General features: G+C 35.8%; 1 protein-coding gene across 1 annotated transcript in view; it reads left to right on the top strand.

The window, feature by feature from the left end:
• Positions 1-19199, top strand: part of DENND1B (DENN domain containing 1B) — a 464228-nt gene that overhangs the window by 419647 nt on the left and 25382 nt on the right. The window contains exons 17-20 of the mRNA XM_007941084.2: positions 5413-5453; positions 7828-7896; positions 12986-13042; positions 14075-14182. Of these exons, the coding sequence (XP_007939275.1) occupies positions 5413-5453; positions 7828-7896; positions 12986-13042; positions 14075-14182 (275 nt within the window). The remainder of the gene's footprint in view (positions 1-5412; positions 5454-7827; positions 7897-12985; positions 13043-14074; positions 14183-19199) is intronic.

Raw genomic sequence — 19199 nt, 5'->3', positions numbered from 1 at the left:
GGGTTTGAACCGCCAGCCGTCTGGTTAGCAGGCAAGTGACTTAGCCACTATGCTACCAGAGCTGATTAGTTCCCTTTAATTTAATCAGTCTTTCATTTCTTTCTTTTTTTTTAAATGACTTAAATACTAAAGAAAGTGAAGAATTAGTAGATAATCATCAGTTTTTAGTGGCATTTTTCTGGTATCACTAAACAATTTAGATCATTTACATTTTCAAATACGTAATTATAAATTACCAAAATTTAAACTAATGCATTTGAAGAGAAAGTCTTTGCACATATGAGAAACAAAGGTATTTGACCTTGAGTGTGAGAAAAACATTTGTTTAATTAATAAGAACAATGTTAAAAGTTTCCTTAATAATGCTTATTTTTTCCATAATCTATTTATTTTAAAAGAAAGATTCTGAGGGATTGTTTGACATTCAAATTCATTTTTAAGAAGAGAAACAGTCTTATTTTTTTAAACATCACCCAAGAGTAATTTGCTTGCCTTATACATACTATGGAAATATGAAACTTGAATCTTAAAAGGAACAAAATTTGAAGAGACAATTAACCTTTTAAAATGTGTTTTAGCAGGAATATACCTAAATTGTAGCACCTGTTTTCTTGTTATCTTAGGCAGTGTATTTATTTTTAGGGACTTCCTTTGTGGTAATAATTCTAGATTATTATTGGTGCTTCTCTTCAGTAACTGTCTCTTCTCAGGGTATCAGTTTTGAGTAGCCCCTTTACCTTTATGTCATTCCTTGGGAAATAATAACAAAGAAAATCTCTGTAGTTTAAATTTATATTTTATTTTCATTCTTAATGTTTCATAGTTGAAGGACTAAGAAGTTAGAAAATAAAAGACCTGGATTCTTAACCATTTTTTCCCAATAGCTAGATTTGTGAACTTGATCAAACAATGGATCATCTCAGAACATCAGTTTCCTCATTTGGAAAAGTAGTTCTAGTAATAACTAACATTTGTAGAGTGTCCACGCTCAGTTGCTAACTGGAAAGTTGAGAGGATGAGTAATCAAAGATGCCTCAGAAGAAAGGCCTGGTTGGCCTAATTCTGAAAAATCAGCCCTTGGCAACCCTGTGGAGCACAGTTCTACTCTGACACACATCAAGTCACCATGGGCCAAAATCAACTCAACAGCGACTGGTTAACATTTACAGCTTGTGTGTGATGTACCAGCTATAATGCTAAACCTTATCTAATCACTGGCTTTCATTCTCACAGTAATTCTGAAGATTAATGGCTATTATTATGTTTATTTGATAAATGAAGAAGCTGAAGCTCAGCCAGATTAAGGAACTGGCCCTGGGGAGTCACACACTTCACTGGGAGTCACACACTTCACTGTTATTGTTTGTTGTTATGTGCTGTCCAGTGGGATCCAGATCCGACCCCTCCTTGATCACTAGGGAAGTAGATTACCCAACCTTCCTTCCGAGGAGTGGCTGGTGGATTTGAACTGCCAGACTTCTTCTGGTTAGCAGTCAAATGTCTTGCGCACTGTACTACCAGAGCTCCTACACACTTCACTAGTGATAAACTAAACCTGAACTCTCATGTCCTTTTGACTCCAAAGCCCAGTTCCTTTTCAAAGAACTGTTCTTGCTGCCTGTGATGTTATCTACATCTACTATTTTAGAGTAGAAGATTACAGTTCAGATACTATAATGTAGGTAAAAACATTTTGTGACCTGTGGGTTATTTTTATTCATCATAATTCTAAACAGTAGACTCATACTTTCTTAGAACTACTCTAAAGTTTTATGGTAGCTATTTTCTTTGGGGTTCAGAGGTTTTAAAATTTTTGTTTTCTGCATTGATAAGGAGTTCTGCTGATGCAGTGGGTAAGGCAGTGGGCTGCTAACCAGAATATCAGTGGTTCAAACCCACCAGCTGCTCCACGGAAGGAAGATGGAACAATCTACTCCCATAAAGATTTACAGCCTTGGAAACCCTATGGTGGTCACCATGAGTTGGAATCGACTTGATGGGAGTGGTTTGGTTTTCGGTTTTCGGTTTCTTGTATTAACAGGTGTGCCAAAATTCCAAATTGTTAGTGTGTACACGGTGATGTTCCCCTTCTGCTTTCTTAAGTTCTTGGGGGAAATAAAATAAAACACTTTGTAGAATTCTTCAAACAAAACAAGCAGGTATTGCTTGATTTAAAATCAGGAAGGGAGTGCATCAGGGTTGTATCCTTTCACCATTCTTATTCATTTTGTATGCTGAGCAAATAATCCAAGAAGCTGGACTATATGAAGCAGAACGTGGCATCAGGATTGAGGAAACTCATTAACAACTTGCAGTATGCAGAGGACACAACTTTGCTTGCTGAAAGTGAAGGTGACTCGAAGCACTTACTGATGGGGATTAAAGACTACAGTCTGCAGTAAGGATTGCACCTTACCATAAAGAAAATGAAAATCTTCACAACTGAACCAGTAAGCAACATCATGGTAAATGGAGAAAAGATTGAAGTTTTCAAAGATTTCATATTACTTGGTTCTACAATCAACATCTATGGAAACAGTGATCAGGAAATCAGACGTCATTTTGCACTGGGCAAATCTGCTGCAAAAGACCACTTTAAAGAGTGAAGATGTCTGATGACTAAGGTGAGCCTGACCCAAGCCTCGGTATTTTCAGTCACCTCATATGCATGTGAAAGCTGGACAGTGAAAAAGGAAGACTAAAGAAGAGTTAATGCTTTTGAGTTGTGGTGTTGGTGAAGAATGCTGAAGGTACCACAGACTGCCAGAAGAACTAACAAATCCATCCTGGAAAAGTACAGCCAGAATGCTCCTTGAAAGTGAGACTGGCCAGACTTAGTCACACTACTTTTGTCAGAAGGGACTACTCCCTGGAGAAGGATATAATGCTTGGTAAAGTGGAGGGTCAGTGGAAAAGGGGAAGGCCCTGAACGAGATGGGTAGACACAGTGGCTGCAGTGATGGGCTCAGATGTAGCAAGGATTGTGAGGCTGGTGCAGGACCGGTCAGTGTTCTGTTCAGTTTTGCATAGAATAGGTACTAAGTAATGGAGATACTTTCCAGAAGGATTGTTTCATGATCTATTTATTTATTTATATATTTCAATTACAGAAAGATTTTGAACACAGCACAGGTTGTCCCTGACTTATGATACATTCAAGTTATGATGAACCATGCTGACTATTTTTTTTTCTTTTTGCTGTTGTTACATCTTACCATTAGTAATATGTACTATATTCAATGTTGCAGCACATAATTGCTGTTGTTATTATTCTCAGATGCAATGTTTCTAATCCCCAAAGACAAGTACAAATAAGATTATGACTATTGATACTGAAAGACAATAATAATAAAAAGTAAATAAAAGGAGACATTCAACTTAGAACTGACTTAAGATATAGTGTTGGAACAGAATACCATTGTAAATTGGGGACTACCTGTAGTGACTTCAGAGCTGGACACTTTTTTCCTGATGTTGAGTAGAGGGATGCAAAGATAACAACTGGAAAGAAATTTTGGGATTTCAAACATTCTGCCTGTATTTTGTAAGGATAACAAAGTGATGAATTTTTAAAAAGCAGCAACCACAATTTGTTTGAAGAACACAATCTGTCTTAGAGATTGTTTGTACTTCATGGATAGTGTCTGAGTAGTCACTGGGGCTTTGTTTCTTATTGTGACTTTTGCACTTGTGTTTTGGGGAGATTTTGAGCATTTAAGCAAGAAGGTAGGTGAAATCTAACTGAAATCAGTTGTATAAAACATTACATTTGATGAGGTTGTTTTTTTCTTTTCTTTGGCCTTCTAATACTTTCTTACTAACCAAATTATTTATCATGTATGGAACTGAATATGTCATTACCAATTTTATGAGAACTAATTTTGTCAACATTTGAGTTGTCTACTAACTAGGATACTCAGTAGCCTGAGAACTGTGTTCTTTCATATTTCCTTGGATAATATCTTCCAAACTTACAGATTTATAGCTGAAAAGTAGTTTCAGCTCTGGTAGCATAGTGCCTAAGGCACTTGACTGCTAACCAGAAGGCTGGCAGTTCAAACCCACCAGCCACTCCTCGGAAGGAAGGTTGGGCATTCCTACTTCCATAGTGATACTGCCTCGGAAACCCAAGGAGGGGTCACTATGAGTCGGGGCCGACTCGATGGCAAATAACAACAACAACAACAACACAGCTGAAATTTAATGGCATTAAATTAAGTTACCTGATAATTTATATTTTAATTTGGCAATTAAAGGAGAATAACTTTTTTCTGTCCCCCAGTTTTATTTTTGGATTTCTAAATATTCTGATTTTAAAATTTCCCTGTGTACTTGAATCAAACACTAATAACTCATCAACACAGATATATATTTCTATATTAACACAAATTTCATCTTTTTATTTATATGACTTTTTTTGAAAAAAAAGAAGATACATGACACTTTGGTTTGTTATACTTTTACATTGAGATAAACAAGTGATGTAAATTTCACCCATTTATTAAGAAAGCATGTGGGTCAACAAGTTTGACGCATGATCCTTATTACCAACAATGTTCTCTTCAATATTTTCTATTTTAAATAAAATATTGTATTAAAATGAACCTAATTTGTATATGAGGCAAACTTTTACAAAACAATGTAAGATATAACACATTGAAAAAAATCAAAAGGCATAGAAGTTTTTTATTTCAAGAGAGAGGTTATATATTTCTTCCTTTGAAGCTAATTTTAAGTGAAAGGAGTTAAAAACAAAACAAACAAGTGAAAAATCCACTGCTATTGAGTCCATTCTGAGTCATAGTGACCCTATTAGAACAGAGTAGAACTGCTCAATACAGTTTCCAAGTTTAAATCTTTACAGAAGCAGATCGCTACCTCTTTATCCTGTAAAGCAGCTAACCAAAACCAAACTCACTGCCACCTAGTCAGTTCTGACTTAGTGACCCCCCCCCCCATTAGATTTCTGAGGCGGTGAATCTTTATGGAAGTAGATTGCCCTATCTTGTTCTACGGAGTGGCTGGTGGGCTTGAACCACTAACCTTCTCAAATGCCTCAGGCACTGTACCACCAGCACTTCTAGTATAGTGGCTGGTAGGTTCGCATTGTTGGCCTTTTGATTAGGTGAATGCTTGAACCACTGCACGACCAAAGCTCTTGAAAGGAGATAGAATACTTAAATATAATAGCTTTACAAATAAGTAAAGGAAAAATGTCTCTTCTTAAAAGTGCTAATTACTGTGCTCCTAAGAATTAGAGCAACTTATTAGTCAACAGTGTCATTGCTTCTTTTGCAACACTGCAGATAAATAAAATGTATCTACTAAAGTGCTGAAATATTAGTTCTTAATTTTGGTTTTTGGATTTGTTTTTAACAAATATTCCTGGCATCTCATTTTTATATGTTGCAGGGAGCCCGAGGTCATATCAACAATGGGTGCATACAGTCAAGGTAATAATAAGCATTCAAAGTTTGTTCTTTCACTCTAATACACATGTAGAAATTTTCATTAAAAGCATGCTGTTTATACTTAAGTTTTTTTTTCTGCAGTTTGAGATATTTGCATCTTTTCTCACATTTAAACATTTTTATTGTATGCTGACAGTTTGTTGCTATTCATAAGTATAATTTTAAAATGGAAAGCATTTTTTTTTTTTTTCGGATACAAATGTCTTGTTTTGAGAAGCAAAATTTCACTGTCATCTTATATAGTCAGCCTTCTGTATCTGTGGGTTTTGCATCTGCAGATCCAACCAACTGTGGATTGAAAATACTGAAAAAAAATAAAAAGGCAGTTAGGTGATCAAAGCAAACCCTTAAAGGCTAACCACTGACCTTCTGATTAGTAGCCAAATGCCTTAGGCACTATGCCACCAGAACACCTTATAAGTAATATAGTGATTATTTAAATTATGTGGGATTTGTGTAGGCTGTATGCACACACTAAGCCATTTTATGTAAGGGATTTGAGCACCTGCAGATTTGGGTATATGCAGGAGGCAGGGATCCTGGGACCAATTCCTCGCAGATACCAAGGAGTGATGACTGTATTATATTTTATTGCAGAACAAAAAATTAGGCAATATAATAGGATCTAATGAATATTTTATTATTTCTGATAAAATGATTTTGTTAATATGATTTAAGTGTAAAAACTATCTTCCACAGATTGAGACTTTATTGCCTTACATTAAAACAGATTTTAAAGATTGTATTTCTTTATTATTAGTAGTAGTATACTTTTAAATATATACCTATTACTGGCTATTTTGTTCAGGCCTGCCTAAAATACAAAGATTAAATGACTTTTTAAATGACATATTCTACAAACTAAAAAAAATGAGTAGAAAGTTACCTTTTGTTTGAGATTACTCTGTACACACACCGACACACACACAGATCTGCGTTGCTTAATGTTTATTTGGGCAATGTCTGACTTGATATGTATCAATGAGATGGAATGAGACAGTGGCTGCAATGATGGGCTCATGTACAGCTAGGATTATGAGGATGGTGCATGACCAGGCAGTGTTTCGTTCTGTTGTACATAGAGTCACTGTGAGTTGCAGCTGATCTGATTGCATCTAACAACAACAACAATAAACAGTTTTATATGTTTTTCTTTAAAAGGGAAAGAAGTTCTCTTTTTGTTTATTATTTTCCCTTCTTGGTTTTAAAGATCCGAAATCCAGTCTCTTGTAGCACTGGACCATGAGTGGGATATGAGCAGGTGAGGCAGAGGACATGGCTCTGAATGTGGACTCTTGGGCTTTGTACAGTGAGCAGGAGGGCAGCAGAAGTGGGAGTTGTGGGGCCTGGGCTGGTCCTGGTGCTCTGGTGGGCAGGCAGAACAGCAGATGTACCATACCCTCCCCACTCACTTCTTCTTGCTCTGCACTCACTGCTACCCTGTCGATACCCTGCTACTAGTAATGCTGCTGCTACCCGTTCCTCCAGCCTCTACCAGCAGCTTGAGCAGCAGCAGCAGAGGCATTGAGGATAACAGGAAGTGGGCTCCCATTAGATTTAAATATGATGTTTATGCATCCAAATCACATAATATCCTATTTCACGGACAATATTGTGAATGTTAAGTGACACGTACCTGTAAATATATATGCAGTCATACACCACATAATATCTGTTTAGGCAAAGTCTGACTGCATACACATCCGTGGTCTCATAAGGTAATAGTAGAGTTCAGAAATCCCAATCAGAGAATGGGATTTAGCAAATTTAACCTCAAAAACAAAGAAAAAATTCTCCAAGCTGTTGAAAGATCATCTTCACTGAAAGCTATAAAGGCTAATGAAAATACAAGAGGGACCTCTATCAGATATGGAGAAATTGCTCATGTTGTACACCGAGGACCAAACACAAAATCCAGTCCCTCTCAGCACATTGACATCACTTCCAAGGCACAAAGCTTGTTTTGAGATACTTAAAGGCAAAGGCAGGACCAGACTATGATACTAAGTTTAGTGCTAGCTCTGGGTGCTTCAAGTACTTCAGACAATATCCTTTGCTACAGAATGTGAGAGTGAGTGGTGAGACTGTAAGTGCTGATAAAAGGCAGCAGAATAATTTGCTGAAATCCTAGATAAACTAGGTATTCATATAATGTCCAAATCACGTAACATCCTATTTCACAGAACATATTGTGGACATTAAGCAATGCATGACTCTATATGAAGACAGTATATATTAAATCATTTTGTAGAACCTTGTGTAACTTGTGAGTAAAGCTCTTTTTCTATACTCTTAGTGATGTTTTGTTTTGGTCAAAAAAAATTTGGAAATATGTTTTTTTTTTTTTCCTTTGCAGAAAGGAAGTGCACTGCTCAACACAGCAATGACCAAAGCAACTCCTGCTGTAAGGACAGCATATAAATTTGTAAGTTGTTTTCTTTTGATATTTAAAAATTCTGTTGATAATATTATATGTTTTTCTATCTGGTTAACATAAGAATTCAGAATATTTTCTAATTTTCTTTCATATAGCTTATTCTTCAGTTTAGAGTTAATATCAACCAAAGGAAATTCAATTGTTAACATGATATTATATAGAGAAGATACTTCTTTATATAATCTAAAGTATATATTTTTTTGGAAGCTATCAGCAAAAACTGTGCATGCATATTAAAGCAGGCCATGATAAGATGCATTTTTAAGATTTAATTATCTCATTCAACAACATATTTTAAATTCTCATTGTATACTTGAGATTCAAATAGAAATATATGGCATGATCTCTTCCATCAAGCCAAAGGTGACTTTGCTCTCCATAATTAAAATTCTTAAGTGATTTTCCATGAAATATAGTAAAATAATAATAACAGCAATAAATACAATTAAAAAAAAATCTCTAAACTGGCAACCGAGATCCTTCAAGACCTGGCCCCTCCAGTCCAGTTTCATCACCCCCTATTCCCTGGGGCCTTACATATCTTTAAAGATACGGAGCTGTTTCTCAATTCCTAACTTCAAGATGTTCTCTTTGTCCTCTCTTTTCATGAGCCATTCTTATTATTTGTGGTGGCCATTTCTTGGCCCTTATTAACCTATAAAATACCAGTTCCTTCTATAAGACTTACTTCAGGATTTTTTTCCCTGAAAACATTTTCCCAAGCCTAGTAGAAAAGAATTAATATACCACCTTCTGTGTTCCTGTAGGACTTATAGACATACCTTGGTTTTAGCACTTACTTTGTCTTTGTATGTATCTATCACTAAAACTAGACAAGTAGCTTCCTGTGAGGGGAGCTGTACCTTATATTTCCATACCTATTCTATCATATAATAGGTTGGTATTTAATAAAGTTTTTTTTTTTTTTTTTAATTCAATGGGTCATGTGGTAGTGAAGGTTGTATGTCAACATGCTGGCCTGATTTTGAGTGGCTTGGCAGCTATGATGTATTCATAACCCATGATGAGACTGGATGTGGTATAATCACCTTCATAGTAGAATCTCTTGTTAGCAGTTTATCAGTTGAAGAGAAGTTGTCTTTGGGGTGTGGCCTGCTTCCAGGATATATATTAAGGACCTTGAATTTGGCCCATCATCATCTCTACTTCCTGGACTTGAACCAGTGGGCTGTCATGTTGCCTGCCGATCTTGGGATTATTTGCTTTGCAGCTTGTGAGTCAACAATGTGCCATTTTACGTGCCAGTCTTGGGTTTATCAACCTCAGCAGCCAGCAACCTGCTATACCATCTGCCAATCTTGAGTCTGTCAGCCCCTGCTGCTGCAAGAGTAGGAGAATCCTCCAGGCTGCTCCAGTGGGGCTGGAAGACAAAGCTGAAGCCCAAGGTCAAAGGGCCTCCACCCAGAATCCAGAGAGGGAAAGTCTTTTCCTAGAGCTGGCACTCTGAACTTAGACTTCCAGTGAACTGTAAGAGAATACATTTCTTTGTTAAAGCCATCCACTTGTGGTATTTCTGTTATAGCAGCTATAGAAAACTAAAACAGGTTATACATAATCAATATTTCTAAAAATATTTAGGATAGTAGTTTCGATTTTATAAGAATTTATCTTCAAATTTTTCTCAGTAAATGAGTTGACATGATTGAATAAATAATAGAATATATTTTTCATAAGTTTAGGCCTTACATTCTTTCCTTGATGTACAGTTTTCATATATATGTAGTCACCATGTCTATCTTAAAAAAACAATTTCAAAGATTACATTTTATAATGGGGAAGCTAACCTAGAGAGTTAATTTAAAAATACAATACTATTTGAACTATTTGAAGGCTTATCATAAAGCAAAATTAAAAAAAGAAAGTTATCACTTTGCCTTGTAAGCATCAGCCTCCTCCTTTTGTTAGGTTGTTCCTTAGCTTTACTTGGCCACCTATGTATCTGAGTCACTATCTCATAATAATGCTGATGGCTTGATTTAAATACAGTTCTTGAAGAGATTTTAATTTTCCACAACGAAGTAGCATACAGCTGCTATGTGAAAAAAATCAGTTGTTGAAGCTTGTTTCTCAGATTCAATTAAGATTCTCAAAAAGATTTCAGTCTAGTACCCCTCACTTTTTCCTAGAGTACACTTGACATTTTTCTCCAAGCTTAAGAAGTTAAAGTGTATTGTTTTTGCCAAATACATGTTTTTTATCCTCACGCTCACTCATATTATTCCACAAAAGCACAAAGATAAAGCAAACATGTTCAAACCTCATTCATTATTTAAAACTTCATCCTTCTAATCAGTAGAGTATGTAATTTCAGACCCTTCTCTGCAAAGTGGTGAAAGGGTTCCAAATGAAGAATCCTACTATTTGGAAAATTATCCTTTCAAATAATTCCAGGAAGATTAAGATCTTTGGGATGTACTTAATCACACTCATCATTTATCATGTCCTACATGAACCAAGAGATTTGTGGCAGATACATAGGTCAATTTGTGGCCTTCATATTTGTATCTAAAACTTCCTTTTCCAGAACTGTTCAGATTCTGAAATCTGTGTTCTGAAATTCTTCCTTTGACCACAAACTGCTATGAACAAGATTCCTAGTTTCTGTTGTATGGAAATAACAGAAAATTTACCTTGCTTTTCCATATTTAGTAAATTTTTAAAAAGCCAGAACACTGTTTTTACCTCTGTTTCATTCATTAGACAAATTACTTGAGTTCCTATCATGAACTAAGCATTATACTTGATATTGAAGCTAGAGCAGTGAGTAAGACAAATACCGAGAGTAGAAGAGATAATGTCCTTGCTTTTATGTTGGTATCCCTATCACTTTGGCTCTGTGCTTTGAACATACTATAGATGTACTGATAAGTATTTGTTGAAGTAAATAGTGATGTTGTCCCATGGTCAGTCCCCCCCACTCCATGTTTACAGGGGCCATAAAGAAAACGAGAACTGGCACACATACTTTCTTTTAAATCTATAACAGCAAAGTGAATTGCATCTTCAATTTGCCTAAAAGGTTTTCTAAGCCAACTTTCTTGTTGTTGTTGTTATATGCCATCAAGTTGGACCCGACTCATAGCGACCCCTCCTTGGGTTTCCGAGGCAGTATCACTACGGAAGTAGATTGCCCCATCTTCCTTCCAAGGAGTGGCTGGTGGGTTTGAACCGCCAGCCTTCTGGTTAGCAGTCAAGTGCCTTAGGCACTCTTTGCATTTTAAATTCTTATCCAAGGCCATTTTCTTGGTGCTGTTTTATAGAGATTACTAAACATTGTTACATTTCAATTTGTATTGGTAGTACTTGTGTTTTACCAAGTTTCAGCTTGGTAAAAGGATAGAGAGAAGCCTATACTCCATCTTCCAGAGAGTCTTGATGAGGTCGAAGGGGAAGTAGAGCAACAGATATTTAAATCAATCCATTCACAAATTATAGAACCAGGGAAGAGACTGACACCAGCTATAACTGTATACACGCAGGGGCATCTGAAAAGATTAGTGTGAATCAGGAGAGTTTTGAAAGAGTAGGGTATAGTTAGGTAAAACAAAAATACAGTTCAAGTGTGAGCAAAAGTGCTACAAATTGTAAGGGATGGGAACACTAGCATTTTCTCTTGGTAATTAGTTTGACCTGGTTGAAATACAGGGATTGATGTAGAACCCATTAAGTAGATATAAAAACTTTATAAATAAAATAATGAATATGAAAATGCATTATTAACTAAAAGAACGATGGAAAGGTAATTAATTCAGTATTGTTTGGCTTCTCAGATTCTCTTCTGCTATGTATGTGTAGTGTGTCTTTGTTTGTCTCATTTATAGTAAAAAATAATTGTTTTGTTGATTTGAGACATTTCTCGAGCAGGTACTATATACCTAATACTATGGTAGATATTACAGAAATTAACAGGAAGGAAATAAGATCCTTCCCTCAAGAGCTTGGGAAGGAAAGACATTTATTTACTCTTTCTAGAAGCAGCTTGAGAAAAGCAGGATGGTTTAGTAGGAGGAGCAAGGACTTTGGAGTTAGAAAATTGTGAGTCTGTAGCCCCTCACTTTCCATGTCTGTAGAATGAGGCTCATACTGAGGCTTAAATTCCGTCAATGTATTTTTAAAATCATAGTTCCTCCTTCCACTCTGAGGTGGGAAGGAATTTGACTTTGGAATCAAATAGACCTGAGTTTGAATCTCGGCTGCATGAATTTATCCTTTCCAAGTTCTTTCCTCGTTTTTCTTTGTAAAATGCTATAGTAATACTACTCATTTTATAGGGTAGTTGTGCTGACTACGTGAGATGATGTGAGCTAAGTACCCAGTGTGTACAAGGTCATTTTCTTAGGAAACTCAAAATAAATGTGAATTCCTTTTTCTCTTTTTGACTCTGACCACTGTGAGTTGGAATTTCCAATGAACAAAGGCTTTTCTGGAAGCCCCACAGATCATGGTTGTCTTTAGTTAAACTACACCCCACAGGATTCACAACAGAATCTGAGACTCTCAAATGAAGATTTCCTGTGAACATTAGGATAGCTTTTAAATTGTTAAATGACTTTTAATTTTTACCAGAATGACTAGAGATTAAATAACCATACCATGAAGATGAGTCTGCTAATAAAAATCTGTCTATAAGAACACTTGGATAAGGCTTTACAAAGTTGTCTTGAGTTTCTTAAAATCCAAACTTTGCTCAGGTAGCCTGCTGGTATTAAGTGTTTTCTGTTCTTCTCCCCAGTTTGTCACAATTTCAAATTAAGCTGAGGCTGTGGTAATTCCATTGACTCGACTTTCTTTGTGTTCTCTGTACCTTAGGGGGCAAAGTAGGCTAAATGTTACCCTTATATGGTATTAATATACAAACAAAGACTAATCACTTTTTCACCAGCTAATTTAGGTATATTAGTAAGTGGTACAGTGTCCCTGAAAATAGATGATAATCTGTTCTTTTTCTAAATAATATGAATAGTTAGTAATTTTCATTAAATGTGATCTCGTGTACTTACCCTTTAAATAGTAGTAGTACCATGCTGAGCCAGACACTTGTGTTATCATTTTCTAGGCAAAAAATCATGCAAAGCAGGGAATAAAGGAAGTGAAAAGTAAGCTAAAACACAAGGTACGTCATAGTCTTCCTTTCATTCTGTCTTGATTCTTGCATTAGTGTGAAGCTTATACTTTACAAATCACATGAGATTTATGTTTTTAATGACTTTTGAAATATGCTTAGCCCTTTGTTCAAGAATGTATTTTTCATAACAACCCCTCTGGCAACTATCTGCCAGTCTATATGCATCCACTGAATAATCTCTTTATTGTTTGCATATTTTATCACAGAGCTACAGAGATCTTCAAAGATGCTTTAACAGAATGTATGTTTTCATAAAGTTGATTGCCTTGATATCACAATTGAAGTTCGTGTTTCAAGCTGAGAATGGTTTTCTCTTAAAAAAAAAAAAAAAGATAATCTTTATTGTAGAATTGAGCCAAGAATGTCATCATTTAGTTTTATAGGGTTTTTCCAATAATTGAAGCATATTTTTAATTATAAGATGATATATGAACATTTGTATTTAAATCTGTGAATATTGTATGTATATGCATATGAATATTTAAAGAGCTCTGTTGGCATAGTGCCTAAGGCATTTGACTGCTAATCAGAAGGGTAGTAGTTCAAATCCACCAGCCACTCCTTGGAAGGAAGATTGGGCAATCTCCTTTCGTAGCGATATGGCCTCGGAAACCCAAGGAAGGGTCGTTATGAGTCGGGTCCTATTCCATGGCAGTGAGATGAATATTTATTTGTATGTATTTGATTAGATTACACATTACATCTCTGAGGGTATTATCATAGGTTATGTTTTGGATCTCTACATTTGAAGAAAAAGGAACACCTAATTCTTCCAGTGTAATGATAGCAAATTATTTTCATATAAGTTTTATTCAGATTTTCAAAATAGAACTTATTTTGGGAATTAGTGTTTTAGTTCATGTTAAAAAAATACATATTCTTCCCAAATAGGCTCTTTAAACTTATAGTTGAAATGTTACTTGATTTGCATTAGTATCAAATACTTTGCATATTAATCAAATAACTAGTAATTTTAAAAAATATTTTAAACTAATTACTTGTATATTTTTTCATGAGTAGGACAATGAGGAAGATTATGGAGCCTGTTCTGGTTCTGTACAATATACTCCAATTTACACGTTACACAATGAAAAGGGAGAAAACCTAGAAAAGCGTAAGCTTGCCCAGGTAAGTTTATTTATCCTTGGTGGCACCCTATTCTAAAATTATATAATTCTCATTATAAAGGATTATATGAGTCAGAATCAACTCATCGACATACAGCAACCACACTGAATTCCTTAGGGACAATTTTGGATCCAATAGTGTTTAGCTTTTGATAAGAAAACCTGCAGTTTTGATCAAGGAGGGGAGTAGAAGGCATGTGGGGAAACTGCAGGGGGATTGAGAATCAGATGGTACAGATTTCAGTCTCTATATGTTCATTCAAGCATATCCTCGGGGAGCTTACCATTCAGTGAGGGAGAGAGACAATTAAATGTGTGATTGCTGTAGAGAGTAAATGCACATGATGAAGGATATCACAAATTTCCTTCACTACAAAAATAAAATGAAATTTATACATGGGAATTTGACCATTAAAATAAGCTATGAAAATTAGTATAGGAAGTAAGGTGTGTCTGTATTCTTCTAAGGTTACATATTTTATTTTCTACAAATATAAAGTTTCTGCCTGTCTTAAAATATTGTCCCAAAGTGTAAAATGCTAAATGTGTCTCTGATTTTGAATTCTATATATGTTTCTAAATGTTTGAAGTAAACAAAATTTGTGTCAACCAAATCATGTTTTAAGTGGCCTTAGAGAACTAGCTTTAAGAAAGAATTCTGGAGTGGATTATGAATATAAGATTACAAAATAGAAAAAGGCTATAGCATTTTATTTATTACAGTTGCCAAACTTTACAGATGAGGAACTTGAAAACTAGAATGGTCACATCACGTGCCCTTTAAGTGTCATAGCTGGTTAGTGGCAGAGTGGGCTGAGAACACACTCCAGTGCTCCCTTTGCTTTCCTGGACACCCAGACACTGCAGGAGTAAGATGGACATAAAGCAAAAGTGCTCCCCCATGTCTTTAAGAATGAGAAGAAGGAAACAAAAGTCCTGGTCCAGACAGTTTCACTGGAGAATTCTACCAAACATTCAGGAAACAACTGATACCAGTCTTACTCAAACTATTCCAAAACATAGAAAAGGATGGAATCTTCCCATATTGATTTTATGAAGCAAACATAACCTTGATACCAAAACCAGGCAAAAATATCATTAAAAAGGAAAACTACAGACCAATATCCTTCATGAATATAGATGCAAAAATCTTTAACAAAATTCTACCCAATAGACTCCAACAGCATATCAAAAAAATAATTCATTATGACCAAGTGGGGTTCATATCAGGTATACAAGGATGGTTCAACATTAGAAAAACAATCAACATCATCTGCCTTGTAAATAAAGGAAAAGAACCACATGATCATATCAATCGATGCAGAAAAGGCATTTGATAAAATCCAACACCCATTCCTGATAAAAACTCTCAGCAAAATAGGAATAGAAGGGACATTTCCTCAACATAATAAAGGGCATATATGCAAAGTCAACAGCCAACATTATTCTCAATGGAAGAGACTGAAACCATTCCCCTTGAGAACAGGAACCAGGTAAGGATGCCCTCTATCACCACTTCTACTCAGCATTGTATTGGAAGTCCTAGCCAAGGCAATAAGGCAAGAAAGGGAAATCAAAGGCATCCAGATTGGTAAGGAAGAAGTCAAACTATCCCAATTTGCTGATGATATGATCCTATACCTAGAAAACCAAAAGAGTCAAAAGAGAACCTATAGACTAGGAAAAAAATATTCAGCAATGACATATCTGACAAGGGACTTATCTCTAGTATTTATAGGAAACCAGCACCTCAACAACAAAAAGACAAATAATCTAATTAAAAATAGGCAGAAGACATGAATAGACACTTCACCAAAGAGGATATTCAGGTGGCCAACAAACATATGAAAAAATGCTCACGATCATTAGCCATTAGAAAGATGCAAATCAAAACAATAATGAGATACTATCTTGATCCAGCACTAATAGCAAAGTTCAACAAGACAGAAAATAACAAATGCTGGCGAGGATGCAGAGAGATTGGGACTCTCATACGCTGCTGGTGGGACTGTTAAATGATACAACCACTATGGAAAGCAGTATGGCTATTCCTTAAAAACTTAGAATTACCATTTGACCCACCCATTCCATTACTAGGTATAGATCCTAAATAAGTGAGAGCCAGGACAAGAACAGATATATGTACACCCATGTTCACCATAGCCCTATTTACAATAGCAAAAAGATGGAAACAACCTAGGTGCCCAACTGAAGAATGGATAACCAATCTATGGTACATACACACAGTGGAAAACCATACAAACCTAAAGAGTAATGTAGAATCGGCAAAACACTGCATAATGTGTATGAGCTTGGAGGACATTATGCTGAGTAAAATAAGTCAATCACCAAAGGACAGATACTGTATTAGTTCATTATTGTAAAAAGTCAAGGGAAGATTTATATATGGAAGGAAATTTTCTTTGTTGGTTACCAGGGATGGGAGGGAAGAGGAGGGAACACTGTTAGATAGGTAGAGACAAATATTGATTTGGATGAAGAGAGGGGCAATATACCAAATGTGAGTGATCAACATGGTGGTGTTGAGGAAGAGGAGGACATGGAGAGTTGTGTGGGAGGTAGAGGCAACAAAGATGAACCATTTTGCACATACAGTACTGTGTTGTCAGTGAAGGCAAACATTTATATATGGGTGGCTAGATGGGTAGACAGGCTGAACTATTAGGTATGTCTATGCAGGGGGCAGTGTGCCCAAGACCATGTATAGGGTTGGCAGACAGTGTTTCTAAAAGTATGTTTGTATGTTTAATAATTCCCAGGTATATAGTAGAGCTGACAAGGGACAAGGTTGTAGCCACTTCTTAGCCACAGCCAGCTACCCAGAGGGAGCGAGTACTTGGACCTGTGGGCTTGGGACCATAGTTGGAGGGGACATCAAGCTCTATTGGCATAACATACTACACAAAAAACATTGTTCCACATCCTACTTTAGTGAGTAGCGACTGGGATCTTAAAAGCTTGCAGGCAGCCATCTAGATGCAACGATGAGTCTCTCCTGACCCAGAGCAAAGAAGAGTGAAGAAAACCAAGGACACTTGGAAACAATTAGTCCAAGCAGCTGGTACACCATGTAATCCTCAGCCTATATGATTATGAGACCAGAACTAGATGGTGCCTGGCTACTACTGTCAAACACTCAAAGGGGGATCCATGTAGGAGATCCTGGATAGAATGGGAGAACAAAACTCATTTTTAAAAAAATGGGACCAGGTTTGCTGGTGTGATGGCACCTGATGGAACTCCTGAGACTATGGTCCCTAGCTGCCCTTCAAGTCTGCCACTCTTGTGGCTTCCAGCCAAACAAAAGACAGGCATATGAGCATTTACATTAGCTAGATACACTCCTTGGAGAGATGAATTATGGGAGAACAGAAGGGCTGCTTATGCTCAGGGAAATAGCTCAGGGGGCAGGAGTGCATGGGAGGGAAGGACATAAGGAAGTGGAAACTATGGGGAGGAAGTGGGAGGGGAGCTGGTGCATTGTGGTAAATTGTAATCAATGTCATGAGACAAAGTGTATGTGAGCTGTTGTATGGAAAGTGAATTTTCTCTGTAAACTTTCACCCAAATCACAATAAAAATTGGGGGTGGTGGTGAGAAGAAGGCCCGTGAAGCTGTACTAAAACCCTACCTAAAACTAAACCAAGAATCTCTGCCCTCATGGAAGTAGTTTTTTTTTCACATATTAAGTGTCTAACATATTTTCATATGTTAGAATTGCCTAATAACAGCATATTGGTAGTGAATGCTGATTGTATGACCTAAAAGAAGCCCTTCAGTAAAATAATTATTCTGTGAATGCAGAAACCTTCTATGGCAGCTACCCTTAACTAGAAAATCTTTATTTAAAATTATAACCTAATGATGGTCTTGCTATTGAGTTCTCTGTTTTTGTCCCATCACATTATGTTCAATTGCTTGTCTATCCTCAAGTATTAACATCTAAATATTTTTGTTTAATGTGTTCTACCTTAATATTGGAGAATTTTGATTATATTTAGCATGATGAATAAATTTTTATGTGGAAAAAAAATGGTATCTTTGTTATCCATATGATTCTCTAAAATGCAATATTCAAATTGGAAAGCACCTTCTATAAATGTCAGTTTTAAAGTGAAGAAGATATCATTAGCTCCTGATACTTAAATTTCTAAATTTTTCTTTCATATAACATGATGTAATGTGTTTTGTGGAGCTCTGGTGGTGTAGTACCTAAGGCATTTGACTACTAACCAGAAGGCTGGCAGTTCAAACCCACCAGCCACTCCTCAGAAGGAAGACTGGGCAAGCTACTTCTGTAGTGATACCGCCTCGGAAAACCAAGGAGGGGTCACTGTGAGTCAGGTCCAACTCAATGGCAGTGAGTTTGTTTTTTTTGGTTTAATGTATTTTTATGATACTTTAATTCTAAAATATATTATTGACTATTTTCTGTTAATTCTTAGAGAGGTAAGTTCTGAGAGAGAAAAAGATATTAGGTTATAAAAAAAAACCTAGGAAACAATAGCATGTATTCATTGTATACTTATTCTAAACACTCAGAGCTATAATTTATTAAAATATAATTAATTCATTTACAGTCATTGATTAGCATTTATAGTTTTCAGATGGACATAACAAATATGTTGACATTAACAAGAATTAAAAGAAGTAGGGATTATTCTATTAAGAACTTGTATATGCTTTTCTTATTTGTTATATGGGAATTTGTTAAACCAACATATTTAGCATTATTAAGTAGTTGCCTATAGTGTCTAAATAATAATTTTTACTGTTTAAGTGGTAAATACCTATTTTCAGGCAACATGTATACCCAGTATATGTATATATGTTTCTTTGTATACATGTGCCTCATTTTATAAATATCTCTGTGTGTATTTTAACAGCCAATTTTTTTTTTAATTTTATTTTGATTTGGGTGAAGATTTACAGAATAAATTCACTTTTCATACAGCAGTTCACATAATATACTTTGTCTCATGTCATTGACCAAAATT

The sequence above is a fragment of the Orycteropus afer genome, unplaced genomic scaffold (assembly GCF_000298275.1).
Source record: "Orycteropus afer afer isolate SDZICR_OR568_19922 unplaced genomic scaffold, OryAfe1.0 scaffold00075, whole genome shotgun sequence".
In the NCBI taxonomy this organism is placed as follows: domain Eukaryota; kingdom Metazoa; phylum Chordata; class Mammalia; order Tubulidentata; family Orycteropodidae; genus Orycteropus; species Orycteropus afer.
This window is presented reverse-complemented; position numbering and strand designations above follow the sequence as displayed.